At 38.2% G+C, this 26,296-nt stretch overlaps 1 protein-coding gene across 1 annotated transcript in view; it reads left to right on the top strand.

The window, feature by feature from the left end:
- The first annotated feature begins 369 nt into the window (after positions 1–369).
- RPS6KA6 (ribosomal protein S6 kinase A6) overlaps positions 370–26,296 on the top strand; it is a 44,367-nt gene continuing 18,440 nt past the window's right edge. The window contains exons 1-10 of the mRNA XM_049827780.1: positions 370–632; positions 10,383–10,442; positions 13,992–14,108; positions 17,826–17,907; positions 18,723–18,803; positions 19,337–19,416; positions 22,274–22,380; positions 22,653–22,690; positions 24,399–24,541; positions 25,373–25,443. Coding sequence (XP_049683737.1) covers positions 552–632; positions 10,383–10,442; positions 13,992–14,108; positions 17,826–17,907; positions 18,723–18,803; positions 19,337–19,416; positions 22,274–22,380; positions 22,653–22,690; positions 24,399–24,541; positions 25,373–25,443 — 860 coding nt within the window. The 5' untranslated portion in view covers positions 370–551. The remainder of the gene's footprint in view (positions 633–10,382; positions 10,443–13,991; positions 14,109–17,825; positions 17,908–18,722; positions 18,804–19,336; positions 19,417–22,273; positions 22,381–22,652; positions 22,691–24,398; positions 24,542–25,372; positions 25,444–26,296) is intronic.

The following is a 26,296-nucleotide window of genomic DNA, read 5'->3' on the forward strand; positions in this document are numbered from 1 at the left end:
GCGCAACGTCCAGCCGCCGCCGCGCGCCCACGGGCTATCGAACCGCGTTCCCTCAGGCGGGAGGGCAGCGCCCTCCCCGGAGACCCTCCCCGCTCCGCAAGCCGGTACCGCGTGTGTGTGTGTGTGTGTGTGTCCCCTTCCCCATCCTCATCCCTATCCCCCCTCATCCAGCCGCCGCCCGGCTGAGGGAACGTTAACGTCACCGCGCGTCACCACCCCCCCCCCCTCTACCCACCCCCCCATGCAGGGGATTCTCCGGCCCGCCCTGACGTCATCCCCATGCCGCGCAGGCCCGGCCCCCGCCGGCCGCCATGTTGGGGGGTGTGCGCGGGGGAGCGCAGAGCGGAGCCGCCCCCGCCGGCCGGCAGCAGCAGTAGGAGCAGCAGCAGCAGCAGCAGCAACCCCAGCCCCAGCTCCGCCGCGCTCTATGGGCAGGAGGAGGAGGGGGCCCGCCGCGGCCGTCCGCCGCCCCTCCTGAAGCCGGTCCGTAGGGGGCCGGGGAATGTGCAACGGCTGGCGGCGGTTGCCCGGTTAAAGAGGAGAGCCGGGACATGGTGCCGTTCGCACCGCTGGAGGACGCGGAGGAGCCGGAGCCCTGCCACAAAATGGAGCTCTACGTGAGCGGCGGCGAGGTCAGTGTGGGGCCGGGGCCGGGGGGTGGCGGCGGGGGGGGAGAGGCGGGGCTCCCCCCGCACCGCGGCCGGCTCCCCCCCCCCCCCCCCCCGCGGGCACCTGCCTCCACGGCCCCCGCCGCCGCCTGGGAGCGGTCGGGCCGGGGGCGGGCAGACCGCAACGCCCCCGGCCCCGGCCTCTCCCCGCCGCCTCCTCCTCTTTCTCCTCCTCCCCGGTTTCGCGGGTCTGCCCCCCTTCCCCCTCCTCGCCTCGCTGCCGCCGGTCTGTCCGCCGCCCTCCCCCGCCTCCCTCGGGATCCCCCCCCCCCCCGCCGCCCCGGTTCCTCTCTCTGTCTCCCCCGCCGCCCGCCCGGGCACCTGGCCTGCTCACGCCTCGTCCCCCGGAGCACCCCCGCCGGGACCGGCCTTTCCTAGGAGCTGGCCCCGTCCCGTCCCGGGAAGGTGGCGGCGGTCCCCAGGCGCGACCCCGCTGCCCGTCCCCGCGGGAGGGCCCGGTCCCCGTCGTCGTCCCCTGGCCCCGGTCCGGGCCTCCCTCGGCGGCGGCCGCCACTGCCGCGCCCGGCGGCGGGCGCAGGGCTGGGAAGGCGATGGCGAACGGCGCTGCCCTGCGGGGTGCGGGCTGCGAGGCGGCAGAAACACGTGTGGAGTTAGAGGAGAGCCAAGTTAGCCGGTGGGAAAGACACGTCTGTGCCAGGAGCGCCGAAGGCCGGTGTGCTTCGTGGCGGGGTTCGTGTCACGGTTGTCGGGTCCCGGTTAACGTGCGGCTCCGGAGGATTTTTTTTTTTTTTTTTTTTTTTTTTGTAAACGCGGTTTTTATGGCCGTAGCTCCCGCGGAAAGTTACTTTAACTTCTCCTGAAAATTTGCCTGTACTAATCTGGATGCGCAGCCAGGTGGGTTGTCCCTAGGAGGGGGTCCCTTTGCTTTTTCATTGAAGAGCTACACAATAATTACCATACGCGCAACTAACAGAAGGAACCGGGAGCGTGTGACTGAGGTTTGCATGCCAAAACGTAAGGAACGGCGTCGAGAGTGTCTTCAAGGTATTGCTTAGCACTCTAGGTGCATCCATAAGCAAGTACCAAATGCAATTCAAAGGAAAATAAATGGTAAAACTGGTTGTGCTGTAATAATATCTCGGCAGAATGTGACACTCGAGTATTAAAACTTTTGCACTTTTAAATCAGAAGCGTAGGATTGCGTATCAAGTATCATCAGGTATGACAAATAAAAGATTACACCTAGGTGTATTAGACGCACAAAAGATGTTATCTAAATAAAGCTTCTTAAAACTGGTCGGACTTGCTTTCCATGATGCAGTAGGCTTTTCTTATCGTAAGTAAAAAGGTCTGTAGCAAATTCATCTGTAAGTACAAAGTGCGCAAAACAGGCGTAGGTTGAAGTTTTGGGAAGAGTGAAAGGATATTCTTTAAAGGATCTTGTGGAAATTTTACACTCTGATAAAAATTTTTACATGTAAAGAAAGAAAACCAACCCAGTAATTCATGATAGGAATAAAGCCATGAGGCTTTAAATTTCTTAGAGGTTGGTTTTTTTTTAATTTTCTGTAGCTGTGTCTACAGAGTGCTACTTCCAGGTACTATAATTAGTGGACACACATTTCTACACCATGGCTGCTACACTTTTAACACTTTAAATATTGTAATGATCTAATAATACTTGACGCGGTCCCTGTACCTTAATATTAGAGAAATCCTAATTACGCTAGTGAAGCTACAGGTAAGGATTAAAAAGTCAGCAGAAGTATTAAGGCTTATTTGTTAATCTTATGGTTTGTAAAAATAGTATGCTGTAGTTAAGGTATGAAGATTATTGAAGGTGTGAGAACTTTCTGGGCCCCTTTGATTTGTTCTTTAAGAATGTTAGGATACATCAGTGTTAAAATGATCGGAGTATTGCAGCTGCAATGTGAACATTTGTGGTTATTGTGCATCTCTCAGTATTTTTTTTTGGCTGGACAAATACCCCTCCATCGAGGCTGGTGCTACTTTTAGAGTATTGTGTTGAATGCTGCTTTTGCGTACAGATTTTGCCATAAATATTGTATTGGCAGTTAGCAAGCGTGGCTGGAGAACCAGCCCTAGCTCCAACGCAGCAAAGCTCGCACAGGTAGTTCTGCTGACGGTGGTGACATCTAAGTTATCTTCGAATACTCGACTGGGCTTGGGCAAATAATGAGACTTGAGCTTGGCAGCACACTGCTGTAGGAGCCTGGTTCTGAAGTCACGCTCGTCTAGCCCACAGAGCATGGGATGGTGGATGTCCAACTGAACCAGCTCTGTGTTCGCAACATCTGAAGGCAACCGTTTGCAACAGTCATTCTTTAAATTATATCTTCCTCAAGCCCGTACATGAACCACTTACTTAACAGGGTCCGTGTAAAACTATTTCAGTTGTGCTCTGATTAAAGTGAGACATCATGTTTGTTACGTCCGTGTTGCATTTGGCTAGCAGCGTTTGAGACTCTGTTTATACCAAAACCAGTTTCTTCCAGTTGCATATGAACTTCCCAAATTACGTTAACAAATACTTGTTATTGTCATAAAGCTTTATTTTAGGTGCATCTCGGGGATCTGTAGTACTTGTTGGCATTCTACATTCACATGGTTTGGGGATTTAACAAAGATTTATTTTACGTTGAAATTAATTTTGGTTTTGTTTGGATTCTTCACTTAAATTTTATAGAATTAATTATAGCCTGTAGTACTTACTACATCCTTACGTTGGCAGTCTGATAGACCTCAGTGACCTCGGCCTCACTGGAACTACAGTCAACAGTATTACTGTGAAGTCGTCGTATATTTTGAGGACTAACTTACTTGGGCTCTGGTCCATCAGTTGTAGCATAGGAGGAAAAATTAGAGAAACAGTTCTCTCCGAGGAATCTGCTTGTTGACTAAATTCAGGATTACGTTATTAGAAATAAGTGCGTTTCCAGTGAAGTAACGCTCGTGTTGACTGGACAAAGTAAAAACAGTTGGCAGGGGACGGATGCGATCTTTAAGGTAGGAAACAAATTTTCATGCCGCAAGGCATAAAACCAACATGAACTTTGGAAGAAATTTTGGGATTGAATTATTTTGCCCTTTTTCACATTGGTGGTCTTTGAAGTGCTAAGGATTACATTTTGGACTGTGTGCTGTGCTGTTCCTGTCTGTTCTTATATTCCTGTATGACAGTGTCACTTGTGAACCAATTTTGTCACTGTGGGTATTCCTTAAGAATAGGTAGGAAGGGTGTGTGTCATGCAGTCTAAGCTTCAAATATTGAGTGAACTTCTTTCCTCCTAAATACAGGACTAATAAGTATTTTTGTGGTAATAAAAATAGGTATGAGGGTGTGGATTATAATCAGCTGTTGTAGATTATTAAAGTACGATCACAGTCCACAAAGAAACAGTAGATGTTAGCATTTTATTGACCAAGCTGAACGAAATGCAAAAATACTTGGAATGGGGCAGAATACAGTAACTTTTGGAATTTTCTGCCTGTTCAGTAAAAGTAGTCTTGCATGCATTTAATAAAAAGGAGAAGTGTAATTGACTTAAGTGCATGCATAAATGCAACCTCAGTCAAATATTTATTTTTTAAATACTTCAGAAACCAGTTGCTTAGTTGGCTGACAGTGACAAGGAAGACAAGGCTGAAACAACAAAGTGACTGGAAACTAAAGCATTTTGCTAGAGAACGGCTGCATTGCAAGTTGCTGCCTTCCAAAAAGCATGTTCATGAGTTGAGCTTTGCTGCTGTTGTGTATAATCTGTTGCCTGTGCCAATTTAAATAAATATATCTTTGATTTTGGCCAATGTTTTCTGTCCATCCTCTTAAGCATGTTCTGAGCCTGGTCTGTCAAAGGCCACTGAATTTTGTCAGTGTTAGGAGTTGCATAACTCCTTTGTGAGTAATTACTGGCAGTGACATGGATGACTCAGCTACCTAGTTTTGTGCATCTCTGAAAGCCTCCACAATTAGGTGGTGTTACGTTAAGAAAAGAGAGTAATAGTATGGCCCATCACTTGAATTAAGTGCCCTCAGCCATTGCAACAATGTACAGTTTTTTTTAATAAAGACTTACAGAACAAGCTGCCTTTAAAAAAAAAAAAAGTAAGCACATTAATACTCTTAAATGGCAAACAATGAGTGTCTTTATTCATTGAAAAGTGCTGCAATATAATAATAATTCTGTTTTGGTATACCACTTTGGAAGATTATTTTGGACATCTGCTCTGGTATCCTGAGTCTCTAAAAAGAGCAGGGGGAGTCTGTTCGAGGTAGCTGACCTTGGTTCCCACAGGATAGCTTTGGAGAGACTTCACAATAACCTTAAATCAGAAGAATGGTATTTTGTTAACTCGTAGAATCTAGAATTTTAATATTTATGTAGGTGTACTTTACTACATTAAGAATAAAGTTAGAAATAGTTTGGTTTTATCAAGTTTAAATCTTACCCCTTTTCCAGTGTTCTCTTATCTGCCATTAAACATGATTTCAAGGCTGGCTGCTTTTTGCCCTTTGATGATAGAGTTGCAGTCGTCTACTAGACAGGCAGTAGTGAAAAGATCTCGAGTCCTTTACTGGTTCAGTGATCCCTGTGCTGACGGTTAGGTTTGTGTCTTTGCATAACTATAACTAGTCTGAGACACACAGAATTCTCCCCTGATGTCTGATAATGGGAAGGATCAAAATGTTCTCTTAAAATCAGTAATTATATGTTGCTGAAGGTTTGTTATCTTGTCTGAATGCATGATTTATTTGTCACAGGAAAAGAACTTTATAACTTCCCCTAGTAACTGGTTATGGGTTTAAGGTTCTTGTTTTGTTTTTAAGGTAGATGGCTTTATCTTCTTTTACTTGGTATGTTTAAAGAGAGCATAAGTGAGTTACCTGGCCTCTTCCTTTTGTGAGAGGATTTGAGGGACTGAGGATTTGAGAGACTGGGACAGGGTTTGTACAGGCGGTGAGCAGATGGGAAGAAAATTCAGCGTAGACCTGCAGAGTCTCACGTGGGCACTGCCATCGGCAGGACGTCCTTCCTCTGGGCACATTGTGGTAGGGTGGGACTCGGCTTTAGTTGGTGTAACTCAGTGTCGGGTAACCCTAATAACACTTGGTGGGGTTCGCTGCTGCACTGGGGGAAATTCTTCCTTCCCAAAAGCATGTGAGCCCAGGCTGTAAAGAGCACTGAATCCACCTTGGGCACTTGCACCCAGTAACAATATCTACAGTTTAAAACAAACAAACCCCAAAAAACTGTTGCATGGAGAAAAGTTGTAGATGTTTTATAGGAAGAATAGGTGCCGTTAAGCTTCTGTTTTGTTCACAGTGACTTTTAGACATTTTTAAAAAAAATAATAAAAAAATCAGAAAACCCCTCACCTGCTTGGCTGTGGACAGAACCCCCAGATTTCTTAAACTTATCTCAGGAAATCAGATTCAGTAGGCCAATGTGTTGCTAATTAAATTAATGATGCAAACTCTCTGCAGATGTAATTCAGAATAAATGAGGAACAAATGTGGTTGTCTTAGGAATTTTTTTCAAAGGATTTTTTCAAAGTCTTTTCGAAATAATTGGGGTTTCTAATGTAAGCTTCCACTCTAACATTTTGAAATAAGTATTTGAAGTAATACTTTTGTATGTGGGGAAGCAAACTGGTTAGTCTTGTGTTCATCTGGAAGAATTGGGAGGTGTAGATCTGGTGACTGACTATAGCTGCAGTAACTTAGCAAATTAAGCACAGTGAAGGAGGAACTGGGGAGGATGCAGAAGCTTTTGTTGATCCTTATGTAGAATTTTACGTATTTGAAGCCAGACTAGATTGTATGTGACTGGAGATGAATAATGCTTTCTACTTCTAATAATATTATAAAAGTCCCAGTTCTGTGTTTTTCTATAAAATTTTTAATTCTGTTTGAATACCTAAATAAGGATTTGTAAAAACAGGGCAGAACGAACCAGCTTTACATCTTCTGCTGTTTTCCCTTGTAGTGAGGTGGTTTTGCTGACCGTTTGTCTAGGTTCTTTCAGCCAAAACCTGTAGACCCACCAAACCATAACACATTTACCATGTAAAGGGTTAAAATATCCTTAATGTGGAGGGGAAGATGGTTCAAATCTTTGGTAATACTGGGATTCCTCTGCTCTGCTCTAATTATCAGAGGAGAAACATGTGCAATAGTAGTTAAGCCTTTTACCAGCCCACAAAAGCCCTTTGGATATTCTCCCAAGGTAATAGGGTCCCAGGGAGTCATGGGATCCATTGCAGCTATTTAAATCAGAAGGCAGATTGCGCTGTGTTACTTCAGAGGCAGTTTGGCATCGGAGGATTGGGTCTCTTAGCCTGCATCTCTGGAAAAGTAAGTTTCTTACCTGCCAGGTTGTCTGACCTTAACTTTGTTCTCATCTTTTTATAGAGTTGTTTTAGTTATTTTTATACTAATAATGTGGAGTGCTTTGTGTAATTTTCCAACTTTGTATTTGGAAAGTATTGACACTGTTGGCCTAAATGTCCGAGTTTAGTTCGTGTTTTAATGAAAATTAATATTTAAAGTGTTCTGTTAGTTGTAGGACTTTAGCAGTACTGAACAGCAAAATGATTCAAGGGTGAAAGAATCTTCAGAATAATGGTACTTGCTTCCTTTCACCCATTCTCTTTGTAGAGATATGTGCTTTCTAATTCTCAATAATAAATTTGTATGTTCACAGATACTTAGTAAGTAATGACTTAGAGGTTAAAATAGTTCTGTTCTATATATGTTTGTGTGTAAATATTCATGATTAAATCACTAAAAGGGGTCCCACTTGGCTGCGGAAGCAGAATTTTGTTTTTGGTTTCCACAGAGGTGTGAATTTTTGCCTAATATGGGAGACAGTGGAAGCTTCTATTACTGAAACTTGGCCAATATAAGTAACTGCACAGAAAAGTAATGATTTAATTTTTGTCAATGAATTTTTTAACTGAATAACTAGCAAACTTCTAGACTTTGGATTACAATCCAACAGGTTTGTTGTTGCTTGTTTTGTTTTGTTGGTTTTTTTAATGGATGGTGACCAGGGCTCTCAAACAAATAAGGCAAAAGTGTAATTGTGTATATCAGGCAATAAAAGTAGATTCATGCACTTGAATGTAAAATTCTTTGGACTAAAAATTGGCAGGCATTCCAGTCTTTGTAGTTATAGAGAGACTGGACAGGAAAAACAGACCATGAGCAACAATGAAAGGGAAGAGTGTACAGTAGGAAATTGTTAATTAACATGACATTTGATTACCTGCCATAAAAATCCTATAACCTACTATATTTGATTTGCTAGAAAGCTGAAAGTATGCTTACATGGTGTGCTCAGGAACTATGTAGATCAAATAACATGCTAATTTTTGGTTCAAAACCCCGTTCCAGCAGTGACAGCTTTCTGTACCTGATTGCCTGGAGTTAAGCTATTGTTTTCAGTGTATCTACAGTTCTTCTGGCTGGTAGTATTGTATCCAGAGCTTAAATTTAAGTAACAAAACTTGGAAAATGTTGACCATATTTAAAGAAAGAAAAGGTGAAATGCACACTAAATTCACTTCAAATTAAAGTCCATGAGTGAAGAATTGTGTCATATTTCTGAGCACCTGGAGTGGAAATCCATTTTATTACTAGGTCCAAATAAGATTTTTGGACAACTTCGGTGGGCCTCACGTAGATTCATGCTTGAATGTAATCGAGTGATATCGTGAGAAGAAATTACATGGCAGTGAATTGTCTGAAATGAGGTTGGAGTTCGTATCTGGTCTGAACTTTGGTATAATTTCTCGATGTATTCAATTAATTCATACAATAACAAGTATAATGAGTGTCTCCCATCCCTCCCAGTATTTAATTTGGAAAAAATACTTTATGCAAAAACAAGTTAGTTATGCAGCAAATTAGTTCGTAGCATTGGTTTCTGTAGTGTATGTGAGGTTTCTGAATCCAGGTTAGTGTTTTTGGCCTTGAGAAATTAGGGTGGCAATGCATGATAGATATCAATGATGAACATGTGAATATGCCAGTGCTTGGTTAAACTGACAGATTATAGTTAATGTGAAGAGTATGTGTGTAAACTGTGGTTAAAATAAACAGTAACTTAGAGAAGAGTGAAAGTAATCAAAGCCTCATGCTACTTTCCTTTGTATTTTTTTTTTTTCCAGTGAGGATATAGTCCAAAAATAAATGCCAGTATCTTGTTACAAAACTTGGAGATTTAATTTTATCAAAATCATTAATTTAGGAGTTAAAAGCTGTACTTGAAATCAAGGGTCCTGGAAGAAGCAGTGGAAGTGGTTGAGGGTTTGCTTAGATGATGCAATTGTGGTGGTATAAACCTGTCCCTTCAGCCTTACCTGTTTGTCAAGTTTTCTGTTCTGTTTTTAAATAGGGGCATGGTCTATATGGCATTTCAAGATTCTTTGTAGTTCTGCGTTTTACCAATTCACATACTGATAATCATACCATATTTCAGTATCTTAGGCATGTATTTTAGATAAATTCAGAAGCACAAGAAAAATGTCATTACCCAATCTAAGAACTTATTTGGTTCAACTTCTGTTTTCAGGGGAAAAGTAGTTTGAGTTTCCTTCTGTTATTTCTAGTTAGTATTTTGTTGTGCGAGATCTATGCCACAGGAAGGTAGTGATGCTGAACAATTAACATGTAAATAAATTAGCAATTATCACTAGCAAAATCCATAATTGGCTTCACCCATTTTGTCAGGAATTACCAGTTTTTAATTAATGCTTTGTGTGTTGAAGCAGAGCATGTCCTTTTTATTTGTTTTGTTGTTGTTAAGTTTTCATTTTTTTCAGTTTTTTTAAGCAGCATTGACTTTTTTGTTACTTAAGGAGAGCTTCAAGTGAATAACTTGATTTTTTTTTTTTTTGTTACTGTGGACTTGGTATCTTCTTTTTACTGTCATTTGGTGGCGGGTGGGGGTAGGCAACTGCTAGCAAGTATTGTGCTCATTTAAGAGCGTGTCATTTATTTCCTTCTGTCCAGATGCATATCATACTTTTCTGCCTCTTAGAAGTGTTATTTTTGAAATTGATCCACAAATAATATACAGATCTATAGTTTCTAAAATACTTCATTAAAGTTTGAGTATTCTGTTTGCTAGGTACCTAAATAACTGTTGGTGCAAGCGAATTTTTAGAGGAGTCTAATTTTTTAAGGAAATAGGTAATTGGTTTTGTGCATAAGAAACCTGTGGTATGTATTCTCTGTTCTACCTGCTATTGCACTTCTCCCTCCTGCCGCAGAAAGACTTGAAATAATTTTTGAATCTTTTCTCCTTAAACTGCAAATTAATTTTCAGAAGCAGATTTTAGCTTTCTGAAAAGCATCCTCGACGTAATTTTTGTGTATAACGGAAGAATTTTATGTTCATGTCATCTTGTTTGGATAGTATCTGTAGGTTTTAAAGAAGGAATTTGAAATTAATTCCCATTAAAGAACACTGTGGAATGGCATTTACAAAGGGGTATGGTAAATGACACATAAGGGAGATGCTAAATATAACTACTAAGTAGTAGTATTTGTCTGAAACTACAGGTTTAGATTAGAGCAACACCACCACCAGTTTTCATTTGTGTGCTCTGAAATGTAAATTGGTCAAATGATGAACTCTGCTTATTTGAAATTGTTAGGTCTTAATGTTGTTTTTGTTGTGTTTTTTTTTCTTTCTCTTCTGCATTCCCCTTCCTTCCCCTCTCCAGCTAAATGGCCTTAAAATGGCAGATGAGCCCATGGAAGAAGGTGAACCATATTCCTACCATGTAAGTATATCTGATAGATGTTCAGTTTAGACACTCATTAGCATGACTTCCTTTTGAAGCAGAATTTATGCATTCTCTGCTCTTTAATAACTTTTTAACCTATCACTTTATTTGACCAGATCTGAAGAGGCTCTAAGTCTCAAAGATGATTTTGAAAATTAATACCCGGGTAGGGGCTGTAAGTGCCTTGTGCGGGAAAGGTTGCTGCATGAGCCAGTGCTTCATGGAAAACAGTTTCTGTGTGCTGGAGAGAGCATTTGCAGATCCCTCAACCTCAGAAAATGCTCAGTCCAACCTTGAACCTTTTATACACGGAGTGCTTAATATCACTCTTATTACACTGTCATCTGTTCTTCCTTTGTATTTTTTAATGTAGTTGCTGTACATTCATCTAGAAAGTGCTTAATTCCTGCTATTTTAGAACAGAATTCATTTTTATACCAGTATGTTAATTTGACTTTTATGTAGAAATATCCCAGATAAACCCTGTTGAGCACGATTTTTGTCCAGTGCCTTGGTGATGTGCATATTTAGGAGATGCTGAAGATCAGTGTTCTGTATGCTGGCTAAATCTTGGACTAAACTTCAGGCTAATTCTGTATGTGGTGAAATGCCTGACTTTGCACGGAAAAATGGGCCATTTTTGAACATACTCATCTGTATGTTTTTGAACAGGATCATGGGAGAAGGTATCAAGTAGATCTTATTGCCAACTGTAACCACTGCTTTGTATTGCAATAATAACTTTATAAGTAAGTGATTTGGAGAATAAACTCTTGAGGGTAGAAACATGTGGTGCTTGGACTTCTGGTGTGGAGTAAGCAAATAAACAATCAGTGTCATAGTCATCTTACATGTAGCAAAGAAAGATGAGCAATGGGTTCTCTCAATCTTTTACTGTACTTGAACCAGAAGGATGTTGCTGAGCTTGTTTGTTAGGTGCTTGGAGCTACATACCAGTCAAGCTGTAACGAAGTAAGATGGCACAAAGCCATAACCGATTGCGGCGTTTCTTTCAGTGCTTTGTCTTCTGTTGAACCTGCTGGGAATACTTACCTCTTGTGCAAGGCGACTCAGTGGGAGCTGGTACCTGAGCCCTGAAATAGATTTGCTGCTCAAGCGGCAGAGCACAAAACCAGATAACCGAATTTGCAGTTCATGGAGGCCAAACTAGAAATGAAAATGAAACTGGCTTGTATATCTGTTCAACTCTTTACCTGCTTATTTCTTGTTGATGATGCAGAGGTCTTTTTATACTTCAGTCATGCCAGTTTTTAGTACTTTAATAAGTAGGTGAAATTGTATAGACATCTTTTGTGAGGGTAAAACACTTTATAAAAAGTAGCTCATCTCACGCATCTCAAGTTATTCTTTATTTGCATGGAAAACATTTTTTCTCCTCAGTTCACTTTTAGAAATAACTCTTACCAGTCTCCGCAGCAACCACATGTGATGTCACAGGCTAATGACTCAAGGTGGGTGATAAACAGAAGAGCAGGTGAACTCTTAAAGATCTTTTCTCATGCGAAGGTTCACAGTGTTAAGGAATACAAATTAGGATGGTGAAGTAAAAAGGCTTCTAAATAGAATATTTACATATTTCATAGAAAGAACCAGCCATTAAGTCTGTTGTACGACTTGGTGTATAACTAGACGACTTGCTGCTTTCATCTGTCATCAGATCACTTGAAAGGCTAGTGTTCTTACCTGCCTTAAATTCCAGGCATGTGTTTAAAAAAAAAAAAAAAAAAAAGTAAAAATGAGAAGATATGTGTGGCTTTCCTATGAATATGTATATGCATAGTCAACAAGATGGATGGATGAAATGGAGATGTATGCACTGTATCATAAGTGTATGTCAGCTGTTATTTTGTGAACAGAGGGAAATAAAGTAGCTTAGAGTGTGAATTAAAGAATTAACTTTGTTATCCAGCAGTGTCTTGTGTTAATACCTACCTTTGCATGGGAAGCAGATGGAACAAAGAGGCCTTTTCCAGGAAGAATATGAAATAAGAGATGTAGGGGAGGGGAAAAGACTCGTGTAGTAACAGCTGAACTACAGTTTGTGACTATACCGAGATGTTAGTTTGAACTCTTTCTTTCCCCCTCAGGACAAACAAAACAAGGCATAGACACTTAATGCAGTGTGATGATTGCCCCCTTTTTTCAGATGATCAGATTTTTACCCTGAATTTCTGTGTAAACCCACCTAGAGACTTTCATCTAGATACTTCTGTATCAAGTCTGATAATGCTGACTATAAGTTTTAATGCATGGTCTTGGGCAGCAAGACTTCCTGTAGTCAACCGAAGTATAGAATGATGTTCTTTTCTAAAACCAGCTGTGTCATCAAGTGGTCAGGTCTTTTTCCGGTGGTGTTCATACTTGTCATTGAGGGACAGCAGCACACCATAGGCTGGTAGGGTGTTTTTCTGGTCTTCGCTAAGAGAAGCTTTCAAGATGAAGGTCTAAAGAGGATGGGAGGACAGTTAATAATCATTTGGATACCCTAAAGACATCAAAGTCCTGCAGATTGGGTGGGACTTTCTGTTGTGATTGGGTTGTATTTGCAGTGTGCAAGAAATTAGTTGGTATTCTTGATAGGGCTGAGGAGTGCCGCTCCTGTTGTACGTGCAAGCTCAGGTTGCTGTTCTAGGCCTTAGCACGTAGTTTGTAGTTTCAAGGGTGCTTATTTTGACAGCTGTCTTGTTTTGGCTCACAGAAACTTCTCTTATGCCATAAGAGCTGCAATACATCATCTGATTTGTTTTCATCATGAATGTTTGTCTTTTCACAATTGTAGCTGCTGTGGCCTGCTTTGCTGAAGATGAGAGTAACAGGAAAAGTCAACAGAACACTAAATCTTTTATGTAGTACCTCAGAATTACCCTCAGCTTTCTGAAGTAGGTCTGTACAGAGGATAGTATCTCCATGAGCTCTGCATCCCAGAGCTGTGTTTCTTCTGTTGGATGCAAGAATTCTCAGAGTTCTTATTTATGCTCTTCAAACGATGCATGTTCATCTACCTACAAATGGATGACCATATTTAGTATTTGCTGCTGTGAAAAGCAATAATTACCTAAAATGATGAAATTCAGTTTCGCTTTCATTAAGGCTATTTCAGGAAAGGGAAAGATGAGAAGAGTAGTCACTGGGAAAATGAAGGGCCGCTAAAACAGAAGTGAAGCACAGAAGAATCATGTTAGACTTGGTTTAAAAATCTGTACATTTATTCCTTTTATGTAAGAAAATCCATCTTTGTAGTTTTAATATTTATGACAAAAGGGAATGAACATTCTTTGAGAATGTTACTTCAGTTTAGAAATTTTAGATGCATCTATTTAAGAAAGGATGGATGGGAAAACTCTTCATTTGAACAGCTTTCTGTTGTGCCTTATTAGAATTTTGAATATTTTATTAGGGGGAAAAAAAAAAAAGCAACCCACAAAAAAAACCCAAGAAAAGAGCAAGCTTTTACATGCACTTCTAACAAGAGTTGATTAATTCAGGCCTGTTCATTGTTGTATTTTGTTTGCCTTGAAATAATAGGATGAAGGAAGTGTGAAAGAAATCCCTATTACACACCATGTGAAAGAAGGATGTGAGAAAGCAGATCCAGCACAGTTTGAACTACTTAAGGTTCTTGGACAGGGATCATTTGGAAAGGTAAGATAACTTTGTTTTCATCTGATGTCCACTTTGAACCTGCTTTATCTTGCTTCCTTTATTTCTGTAATACTGCAAGGTTAGGTATAAATGTAACAAATCTGGAGTACAGGTAGATATGTTTGTGGAAATGGCCTTGCTTTGGAGGAAGTTATCCACCCTGTTTTGCAGCTAGGTAGGAGGGGACTATGTTTTCATTTTTACTATGTTAGCATTTCTGACTTAATGTTTTTTAGAGAAAAAGCAATCTTTTTCCACAGACCTGTCCAGACATTCAAGAAAGATAGTGCTGTAGCAAAGTTGCTGGGAATGTTTGAAAAGATGGTGACAAATTTATTTATTTTTTTCCAAACCTTGTTCTAGTGCCAAGGGAGCACTGTTTATACCAGGACATCAAATCATATCAGACGCAGAGGTAACAGACTCAGTCTCTAGGCAAAATGGTCAGTAGCAAATTTTAGGAGGTCTGCCATGGAAAGTTACCATTTGCTTTAACTGGACAGAGAAGCATGTTTGTGGTTCATCTGGAGTGGCATCTGCAGCTTCATGGAAACAATGGCACCAACATCAAGGGATTTTACCAGTTGGGTTAGAGAGTTAGGGGTGGGTTTTATGCAACAGCTCTGGTGTTGACAAGCTCTGTTTGCCTAATGCCATGGCTATTTGAAATAAAATAATAGTGTTTTCAAATGCCTCAAGTCTTTATTGCAGTGTCTAGTGAGGAATCAGAATGAACAATATCTCTGTTCCATATAGGTTGCCTCATATCTTCTGTAGCTTAGGTTGATGCTTGGGAGACACCATCGATAGATACTTCTGGAGGAGTTGGCGATTTCTCTTTTAATGATGGTACTTGACATGCCGTGAATGACTTTTTTCAATATACGAAATCTGTATTGATGTAGATACAGAAGAATGATAGTGGTAGTTTAGAACTTGAACCAAAGTAACAAAAAAGTAAATAATCGGGGAAAGGTATTTCAGGTTTTTTATTTTGCTGTATTTAAGTGATCTACAGCTAAAAGACAGTAAGTGAACAATTATTCAAATAGCATATAGAAGAAATAGGGCAATTTTTTTGTTACAATAATTTCTTTTTGTAATGTGCCACTTGGTGTCACATTGCAGAAATGAAGTTAAAAATCAAATGTCTCAATCACTAGTTTGAAACACAGTAGTTGAAATATTAATCCTAGTGTATAAGAAGCTAATATATTTTTTAAAACCAGACTCTTAAACTACATCTTTTGCAACACATAAAAAGTAGACAATCAGCTTTACATGTGTTTCCATTTCCTGTTCTTCTGCTGGTTTTGTCTATCTCATGGCAGGAACAAATCTCTGCATAGAGTTGTATGAGAGGCAGGGGAGGAAAACCCTGGACATTAGGAAGGCATTCTGTGAATAAGTGATAGCTCAGAAAATAGACTTTAAAATATTGCTTAATATTTTACAGCTTAAGAAATGTTTCTTTACCTGGTAATGTTGGTTGCAGATTATCTCATACACTTCTCATGGAGCCTAAGAGGCTCCATGAGTTTATTACTCTTGACTTGAGTTGTCTTAAGCTATCTTAGGGTTCAGCACATCTTGTGTGGACATCTTAGCCCTGACTCAGACACGTTCTTACTTCACAGAGTTCAGACTTCTGACACCCTAAGGAACGCTCTTGCTCAGAATCCCGCCAGCTTGGCGAGATGTCCGTTTCAGAGCTTTTGAAACCTGGCAGTACTTGGTTCAGACACCAGCTTTAAGAATTGGATGGTGGCTGTTGCACACCTGAGCGGAGCTCTTTTTATCTAATATTTGTTGCTTTTATTGAAAAGAGAAAACAAACAATGAAGATCAATGGCTGTTGCCTTCATGGTGTTTGTTTTCTCTCTCCAGTTCGTACTTCCCAGGGATCTCCCTTTGGGTTTAGCAAACACAAGGTTTCTTTGCTCTAGCCTAGTATAGTACTACAGCCCATCCTCTACGTGTTTTTTTTGGCATCTGTGCAGGATTTAACGCAGCTTCACAGAAATGAAGGGTTAAACCTCATGTCCATTACCAAGTTTCTCTCTTCAGCCTTTGATAGCGTTCTGAGGTTTCAGCACCTGGTCTGGTGAAGGTGGTCTTCTATTCACTTAGGTGAATCGCTTTGCACAGTATGTGTCCATCTTGATTGTGCTTTACAATTGAACAATCGACCATTGCATCTTTGCAAGATGTGGGATTAGGGAGACTTTGCAAATTCAATAGCTGGTGCTTGAGTAGTTTTCAGTGGCAACTGTTTTGGTCCTTGTTAGCTAGAATTTGTAACTTGTACATGAATTCCTTACATTCTTACAAGCTGCTAGTTATTAAGCACTAAAATATTTGTACATGCTTATTAATATTTTACTTTCGTAACTGAGTGTATTAATCTACAGATGTTTTCTTATTTGCTGGTATTTGAATTACTCCCTTTACTATGTGAGCATCAACATTGAGAGTAGTGCTGTAGGTCAATCATTGGGCAAAACTTAAAACAGAAAGCCCAATAACCTTGAAACATGACTTTTTTCATTGAACCAGAGCTTAAATAAAAACAGACCCCACCCTGTACAATTTAGTCAGTGACAGCGTATGAATTTCTGATTCTAGAATGGAAAAGTTGATGAGTATTTGATCTTTTTTTTCTAAGAAATTTCTAACAAAGTGTATATGTAAATAAATCTGGATAAGGTAAGATCAGAGAGGCAATTTCGGGTAGCTCTTGGCATTCTCTTGTGACTTGTACTTTTTTTTTTTCAGTACAAACGTTCCTCATAACTAATAATTGCTATTATAAGAACTACAACTTGGAAACAGGAGCACATACCAAACTGTTTTGTAAATTGAAAGACCTAGTAGTTAGAATATTAGTCAGTAGAGGTACATGTATTTGTACTGCATTATTCTATCTAATATTATGCTTTTCTTAGTATCAAGTTATATATCATCTATCTTTAAAACTCCTCTGGAAAGGAAAGAGTAGAAAAACCTGTTGGAGTTGCAATTCCAGAGGGAAGGGGTGCTTTGATCTTAAATGGTGAGGTTTCCTTGCTTTCGTCTCACAACTCTTACAGAATTCATTAATATAGCCTGTTACATATTTGAGACTTGGGTCTTAAACCTCAAAAATCTCTTAGGAGGTGGCAGACCAGCCAGAATTGTCATTCTCCAAGAAAGTAATATAAACACACACATTTATGTAAGTACTTACTTGGTAAGTACTTATTTAAACAGCTTGCTATAGGAAAGAATGTATAGTTTATGACCAATCTGAATACTTCAGAGAGCTTGGTGGTGCATGTACCTCTAATCTGATTAAGGGAATGCAATTTTGTCCTTCCTTTAAAGATGTGTACTTAGGAAAGAACACTGAAAGCTGCCTGAAATTAATAGGAGGTTTGCGATAGTTGCTTATTCGATTACTAAGCTTGCTTATGCAAAAAGACTTACTGTGAATATTTAGCATCTTTTCATTCCTCAGAGTTTTTGAGGAATGGGATGGGACTAGGGATGTGCCCTTCATGGCATTTGTTTTCTCTCTCCAGTTCATCCTTCCCAGGGATCTCCCTTTGGCTTCCGTAGAATACAGACTCGTAGTCTGTATTAATGAAGTTAAAAGTAAAGACATAGTAATGTTTTTTTTGTCGGATTTACATAAAATATTTTTAGCAGTAATTTTAAAAGTGGTGGTTATATTACCAGGTCTTCCTCGTACGGAAAATAATCGGTCCTGATGCTGGGCAGCTTTATGCAATGAAAGTATTGAAAAAAGCTTCTTTAAAAGGTATGTGTGTCTTTTGAATTGGAACTTTAGAAAATGGTTTTCAGTGCACCTGCATCTCTTAAATGACTCTTGTAAATATTTCTTTTTAAAATCTTTTTTTTAATCTTAAATTTTTTTCAGTGAGTTCATAGCTCTTCTCTGAAAGTACCTTTTTAATAGAGTAACTTAGAAGTTCATGTTTAAGAATTATTTTAAATCTGGACAGATAGCTGTCAAAGTTTAAAATTGCATTATTTAATTCTGTTTAGCTTTTTCATTATATTAAAACAAATTAATTTCATAAACAGTTTTCCTTTTGTCATTTGTCAAGTTAGAACTCTACTGTGGTTAGAATTGTTAAGTTATTCCCTTGTTATAGGTGCCATAGCAAGCTAAATTAATGTTTTGGCTTTCAGAAGGCACTTTAATGGATGTAACTCCACTGTGTGTAAATGGGGTCTGTTGCTAGTTGAAGAGGAAAAAGTAATCTTAAAAGACAGAAAATATATATTCAGTACAGTTAGTTAATTCGGAGGTTGGAGTTAGCTGTCTGGAAGTGTGGAGGTGAGCTTTTTTTCTTGAAAGGACTATGGTTTATCCCAAAATATTGGGGTGTGTTGGGGGAAAAAAAAAGAAGACATTAAGGAAGCTGGGGCAGGTAAGAAACAAAATAGAATTTTGCTGTGTGAAAGTATGTGGGAGATTTAAATAAGGTAACAAGGAAAAGTACTTCTTTAGACAGCAACGACTTTCTGTATGCTAATTTCTGCTCCATTTGTATTATACCAAATACATGTGTTTCATACTAGTCTTTTTTTCTTTTTTTTTCCCCTCAGTTCGCGATAGAGTTCGTACAAAAATGGAGAGAGATATATTAGTAGAAGTAAATCATCCATTTATCGTCAAACTGCACTATGGTTGGTATTTTTTTGCTACAGTTTCTTTCAATACTTGAAGGCATAGCTGATCTTTTTCTTTCTCAGTTTTGTAGTGTCCATTTTAGTGCCCAGATTAGGTTCTTGCAAGTTTAAATCCCAAGACGAAAAACAGAACGTAACTACATATGTATATAAAAGTTTTTGGTTAAGTCCTTTTGAAATGTAAGAATTTTCCAGGAAATCTTTAAAGATTTGCAGAGGATTTTCTTTTACTTTTCATTGAGTAAAACGAAAACACAGTAATTCACATACTTGGTGTTTTCCTGTTTGACAAAGGAGAAATAAAAGAACAGTATTTTAATGATCTCTTATGACTGAGGTTATCTGCTGTGAAGAACCAAGTAATCATTCAATAGATTACCTCATGTGTTGCTGAATTATTTCAGTTCCATTACAAAAGTATTGCCTTTCACTTGAAACTTCCAAGTCGTAAAAGCATTCAGATCTGTTTTGTAAATCATCTTTGTCACACAAATATTGATTTCTTTTTTATTATTATTATTTTTATAAAGCCTTTCAGACTGAAGGGAAGCTATATTTAATATTGGATTTTCTCAGGGGAGGAGATGTATTCACGCGATTATCCAAAGAGGTAAGTTCCTAAAATTTTATCTCCACTCAGTGTTAGACAGGTGGTTTCTTGTCAGTATACGATTGTCTTCTGTAGCCGTTTCCCCCATATTTCCTGTCATAGTCAAGTTTTTAATAACTTAGTTGGGCTTCCCTTATGTACTCTAGAATATATTCTGTAACCTTAAGAAACATGAGTATGTATTGATTAGTGGCCCAAGTCTTAATTTGGTATTTGCAAAGTACAGTTCTTTTGTCTAAAAATGTTTTGTTGCTTGGAAACCAAACTTGAAGTAAATCAAGATTTAGCAATAAAGGGGAGGTATAGTTCTTATGCTCCTAGTCAGCTTAGGTGCTCCTGGAATTCTGCATCTGTAAGACATTTCTGCTGCATTGTAAAATTTAATAATGCTGTAATACAAATCCTAATGCTTAATCTCACAAAGTGTGAACACTGAGTATTTTTGAGACCGTTCCCCTTCATCTAACACTGGCATGCAACTGGAACTTTAATTTTTCATTTATATTTTTGTTTTCTGGAGAGTGAGCTTCAGAGGAGGGAATATGATGCAGCCTGTTAATATTTTTTAAAACATTTGTCATGCAATATTTATTATATGTTTCCTTAAGTATTATGAACATGTTTATAAGATTTTTATTTTCTTTCTGCAAGCCTTTCATAACGGTCTAAATTTTTAATGGCAATTTCCCAACAACTTCACAGTAAGAGAGCTTTTCAGTGTTTTCACCAGTGTAAATACACTTAATATTGCTAATGCATTGGAAAAGACACTTTCTTAAATGAGAAAACTGGGTATGTGACTGATTTTTTTTCATGACATGAAGGAAGTTGTTGTATCCCCAGTATGTAAGGCCATGAGCTAGTTTTTTCCCCATGTGCTTTTTGTAAAAATAAAGCTTTAATTTAGGAATGGGCAAAAGAGAAGGAAAAATTTAAAGGGGTTTTTGTTTCCCTTTTTAATAAAAAGCTGACCTTGGTTAAAACTGATCATGTCTAAGAATTGAGCTCAAAATTAATTCACCTGGAGGCTAAAATGGAGGTTAAAAGCTTAAACCGGCTGACTTGTAAAGGGTTATTGGAACAGTAGGTAGGAAAGAGGTCAATCTCTGCTTTGAATATAGGATGTCTAGTTATAGAGGAAATTCTGGTATAGCAGGAAGAACTATTCTCTTGCACTAACACAGCTGGGATTACCGAGTATGTAACATTCTTAAGTAAGGGATGCAAGTCTATCCATAATAACACTAGCTAGGTGGTTGAAAGAGGTATGTATTCCTTTTGGGAATAAAGAAGTAATAATTGTCAAGTTTTCTTACTGTTAAGTCTCCACATGTTTTTTGGAAGACTTCAGTTACCTTCTATGATGGCTTTTAAACACTTACTGTGTATATAGAAAACAAAAAAAAGTCAGGCCTTCTTATTTTCTGGTCAGAAGACAAGGTATTTTCAAAAGAACATGGTAAAACAAAGACAGTGGACAATACACATGACGGTAAATTCCCCGTGGCATTTCATACTTTCCACACAAGGATTATCTTAAATGAATTGGATTTAGTATGAGGTTATTAAAATACTTTTTGTTGGTGTTTAAATTCTGATGTGGGCCTGAAAGTTCCAGCTGTGGAAGTGAAATGAGTATATAATGAAGTTTTCATTGGTAACATTTAATGAAGTTGACTTGCATCGTGTTTGTTGACACAGAAAGCAGTTTTAAATGAAATTATTATTGGGAGATTGTAGATTACCATTTAACGTCACTGCATTCTGAGATTTGCATTTTGGCTACTCCAAGGAGTAATGATATCCAAGGTTTCCTCTTGCTCTTTTGGATATAGATGAAAAACAGTATCCACATTGCTCTTTAAAAAAATCAAGGTGAAATTTTGTGTAGTGTAACAGCTTTATTATTCATACAATATTAATACCTATCATTATGGAAATTAGGAGTATTTCTGTTGCCAGTAGAACAGATTATATATGTGCAATTCAAAGTACAGATCAGTGTACTGCTAAATCACTAAGCCCAGTTACCTTAATTTGAGTCTTATTAGCCATCTACTGTGCAGTTGAGATGGCTGTTCTCCTTGTTCCTCTTGTTTTCAACAAATAAGGGAATAGTTCACTTAAACCTCAAATTCAATTCTATTAATTTAAAGATTACTAGCTTCTCCAGTAATTTGGTAGAACATGACAAAAGCCAAAGCAGGTATGATTCTTGTATATGAAATTAGAAGCAACCTGTTGAGTATTTAGGATAGGAATGCATCTCTCAAATGCTTTATATGCAATGTCAGTCAGTTTTTCAGTATCTCACTAGGGTTCTTCAAATTTCTTTTCTTAAGAAGAGCAGAGTAGGTTCTTCAACTCCCACTGCAGATTTTCATGTCATTGTTATTTTCACCAAAGTGTTTTATTTTGCATACGTTTTCCTAAATTATTTCTCATTTTTTCTTCCTAAATATTGTTAATGTGAGTTGACAGAGACGGTCACCCAATACAGCAGTCATATGCTAAATTTTATGATGCAGTGGAAACAGTCTGTATAGGATTGTGGCAGAAAGACTGCTGGTGGTCAGTAACACCAAGTAAAACAATTAAATGTATTGCATTAAAAGTTAGCTTATGCTCTGCAGTAACTGCTGATGTTATTGTTTAAGTATTGCAGGTAGTTCTTTTGTATACTTGATGATTAGCCTACATTAGTATATAATTTCTGTTAGGTGAATTAATGAATTACGAGTTCTTAAGGTACTTCTAAAACTTATTCTGGAACTTAGGCAGACAGGAGTATTTTTTAGATTGCAGTTTTAAAAACTGAAGACAAGATCAGAAGGTAAATCTATACAGTTCTTATTAGGTTATGTTTACAGAGGAAGATGTGAAATTCTACCTCGCAGAACTGGCCCTTGCTTTGGATCACCTTCACAGCTTGGGAATTGTATACAGGGACCTGAAGCCAGAAAAGTAAAGTAAAATGTATTTTACCCACTATTATGTGTATTTTGCTTGTTGCTTTGCATTTTCCATTATAGTGATGTAACAAATTAAAAATATTTTTGTTAGACTACGTAAACAAACATAAAATGTAAAAAATATATCTGATTAAATGAAATAATATTGGTTTGTTAAATTAATAACAGAAGTTAGAGATCAAAATTGTTAACTGTTATATTTTAAATGTTATATGTAAACATTTCTCTTTATGTGTATTGGTGAATGTGAATTTTAATTTTCAGCATTTTGCTTGATGAAGCAGGACATATCAAGTTAACAGGTAGGTAACACTTATTAGTATAGCACTTTCTGGACATATTTATAAGCTTTTAGTTATAAGCCTAATATAGTATAATGATGGCTGGAGTATGTGTAAGTCAGTATTTAGCTGTTTAGAAAATTTTTTTATTAGACTTTTTATAATAACCCTGTATCCCTTCCCTACATAATGATTCTTTATATAGTATTAAGTACTTTTATCGAAGTATTTTAGGTGGTCAGAGACTTGTATCTGATGGTTTTTGTCATTTATCAGATCCTGATGTCCATGCAGGTTCCACTGAAGTTAGTTTTCATGTTGACTAATATGTGCGTAGATCAAGTTGCAGTGTTAGCAGCAATATTGCTGTAAAGTGCAGATACTATTTGCTGTGGTTAAAATAGAAGAAATGTAGTTGAAAATACAAAACCAGACATTGAATGTGGTTTTTTTTGAGAGCTTTAGTTCAGTTGGTGGTATGTTAGTGACTAAAACTATCCACTATTCAGATTAGACAGTGAGCTGTATCGAGATTTACTGTGAAATGCCTTTTAACTGAAGATCAAGAGCTTACAGACACAGGCTAAAGTTCCTGACTGTGAGACTTATAAAAGGGAGCAGACATGCTTTCGGTGTAAAAAGATTTTAGTGCACAATAAGACTTCTGAAATGCTACTCTTTTTTTTTTCTGTGTGTGTGTTTCTGCATTATCACTTCTAATTGCATACAAAATTGCAGAAACATGCTTTGAAGAACAATTAAAATACATACGTTCTAGGAAATGATATATACAAAAGACTGACTATTTGAAAACCAAATTACTATGAATTTCTGAAAGCTTACAGTTGCATTTAAGGTGCTGCTCTTGTATTAAAAATTTCATTATGTATTTTGATCTATAGATACTGCTATTAGATTCCAAGAAAAAATGAAGGTGTTTTTAAACTCTGAAGGACTTGATGGAAATCATGTTTGTAAAATACATAATTTCTAAAATTCTTCATGATGTGTTTAAATACAATTCAATCCTAAAATTCTCACTTCCTTCTGAAACTGGAAAGAATAATTAATGGGATTATTGATTAGCAATCATTTCCCCCTTTTTTAAAAGGGGACACTTGAGAGCCTCATCTTGAGAATTGGGCTGATATCAAGGACTTGTATATTCAATGGCACTGTTCAAACTGGGAGAAAAAAGTATTCTGGGAGTAAAGTCAGCAGACACGCAAGACTAATGAACTTGAGTCAGTTTGCAGAACCATGTTATCTTACATAACAACAATATTTTTAGTCTGATTTTATTTATTCATCATTCAGTAATACTAGACCATACAGACTGCGTTCTCTTTGAAACTCATTGTTACTTTTATCCAATTTTTTGTGTGAATAAAGCAGGCAGTAAACAGAGAAAACGAGGACTTCTGATTATCTTAAGGCTCTAAATGTGTAATATTTCAACTGAGTTATTCTGTATAGCAATATTGATGGCTAATCATCAGTTTAATACGACTTATAGAATGGTTTTGGTGGTATGTAGTATACTAAATGTCTGCAGTATCTCTAGATACCTGCAGTTTCTTGTTTCATGAAGAGCTAGGATAATTGCATAATATTCCTGAAAGCAAGCAAACAAAAGCTGTCAACACTTTGATTATGAAATACCATGTACAGTATTGTTTTTTTTCTGAAGTTCTTTACTGGCTATATTCTTGTAATGCTGTTGTTGTAGACTTTGGACTCAGCAAAGAATCAGTAGATCAAGAGAAGAAGGCCTATTCTTTCTGTGGTACTGTAGAATACATGGCACCTGAAGTAGTAAACAGGCGAGGGCACAACCAGAGTGCTGACTGGTGGTCCTTTGGTGTTCTCATGGTACTGTATGCTTCACTGCTTACCTTGCTTAAGGTCACAAATACACTGCGTATGTCGAAGTGAATGTGAAATGATGTAGTTAGAATAAGCTTGTCCAGATCTAATTATGAATGCTTGGGTAAGGGAAGAGAGAATTCAGCAACTGACTTGCTACTGAAATAGCAACCAATCTGAATAAAATTTACTGTTCGCTTGCTTAGCCCTGTAAGGAGTACTTATCAGGAACCATAAAAATCATATGTGTAGTCCACTAGTCATTTAGAACAGTTGTAGTCAGTCTGAAACTTCAGTTTCTATATTCATTTTGCATGTTACTTGATAGTTAAAGAAAAACTGAAGACTTGGTTTGGTGGAATATTAATTACATTTTTGTAAGAGTAAGCCTATTGAATGAATACTGGAGTGGAGCAGTGAAATACAAATAAGCCAGTAACTGCTAGCACTTATACCTTTGCTGTGATGTGTTAGAGCATCAGGCTGAAATAATGCATTTTGACATAAAAAGTGAAGTACTGGTTTAGAATTTACTTTTCTTGCTGTTTTCAGAGTGTGGCAATATCTAAAACTTGGTTATGGAGGGGATTTTATTACTTTAAGTAGCTTATGGATGTAAAAATATTCCTGCGTCATCAGTACATTACACTTGCCACTTACTATCATGTAAACTGCCAATGAAAACAAAATTTTAGATTTGTGAACTCTTTTGATAATTTTTTAAAAGCTCAAGCCAGTATGTCTAATGTAGTGATAGGGAAAAGTATAGTACTTTACACTTTGTTTGAGCAACTGGGGGAAGAAGTGTTGATTGAGATTAACATTTGTTCTTTTCAGTTTGAAATGCTTACTGGTACACTACCATTTCAAGGTAAAGATCGAAATGAAACTATGAATATGATACTGAAGTAAGTATATCTTCTTACTTTTTGGCAAGTCAGAAAATGTAATTTTTAAACATGTTTTAACAGCTTGTTACAACTCCTTGTCCTTGAAGAGCATTAAGCTAGAACAAGAACAAAAAAAAGGCAGTGCCGTGCCCCCTCCTCCCTGCCCCAATAAGGTTTAGATCCCAGAGCATGCAGATGCTATTAAGTATCTACAGGAATTAAAATCTTAGCGGTGACTTTATTTTCATTGTAGGTGTATAATAAAGATAAAAACAGTACAGTGAATTAGACCAGCATTATTTACCACTCGTGTTGTTGTTAATACTCTCTTGCTACTGTTACAACATACCTTATTTTGTAAGCAATAGCGAATCAGATGTTGCTTTGTGTATGTATATATGGGGAGTGCATTTACGTGCTCACATTTTTCATATTAAATTACCTTGGTTACAACAGAAGCTGTCTAACAAGACAGACGGGGTAAACTGGTGATTAGCAAGTGAAGTTGTTGGGCAAATATGTTCTCATCTTTATTTGTGCTTAGCTAACAAAGAATTTCCTTTAGACCGTATGCAGAGCCTTGGGCCTTTTGAGGGGATGGTAGTCAGGGAAGGGGGTGAGAGGGAAGCTCTGTTCTTAGCGACATACGGCAGCTTGAACTTACCCTGGGTATGAGTTCATAGTGGTATTAGCTGTGAAAGGGGACGGATTAGATCTCTAGCCTCACTTGGAGCTCTAAGTGATGCTATAGTTCTGCAGAAAAAGTTCTTGCCTTAGCATCATTGTTTTCATAAAGTAAGCTTGGTAAAATCAGTAAGCTTTTATATGATGTCTTCGTGAGTCTCTTCTGGCCTTGATTCTGGTAGAGGTA

This window comes from Accipiter gentilis, chromosome 24 (assembly GCF_929443795.1).
Source record: "Accipiter gentilis chromosome 24, bAccGen1.1, whole genome shotgun sequence".
Classification (NCBI taxonomy): Eukaryota; Metazoa; Chordata; class Aves; order Accipitriformes; family Accipitridae; genus Astur; species Astur gentilis.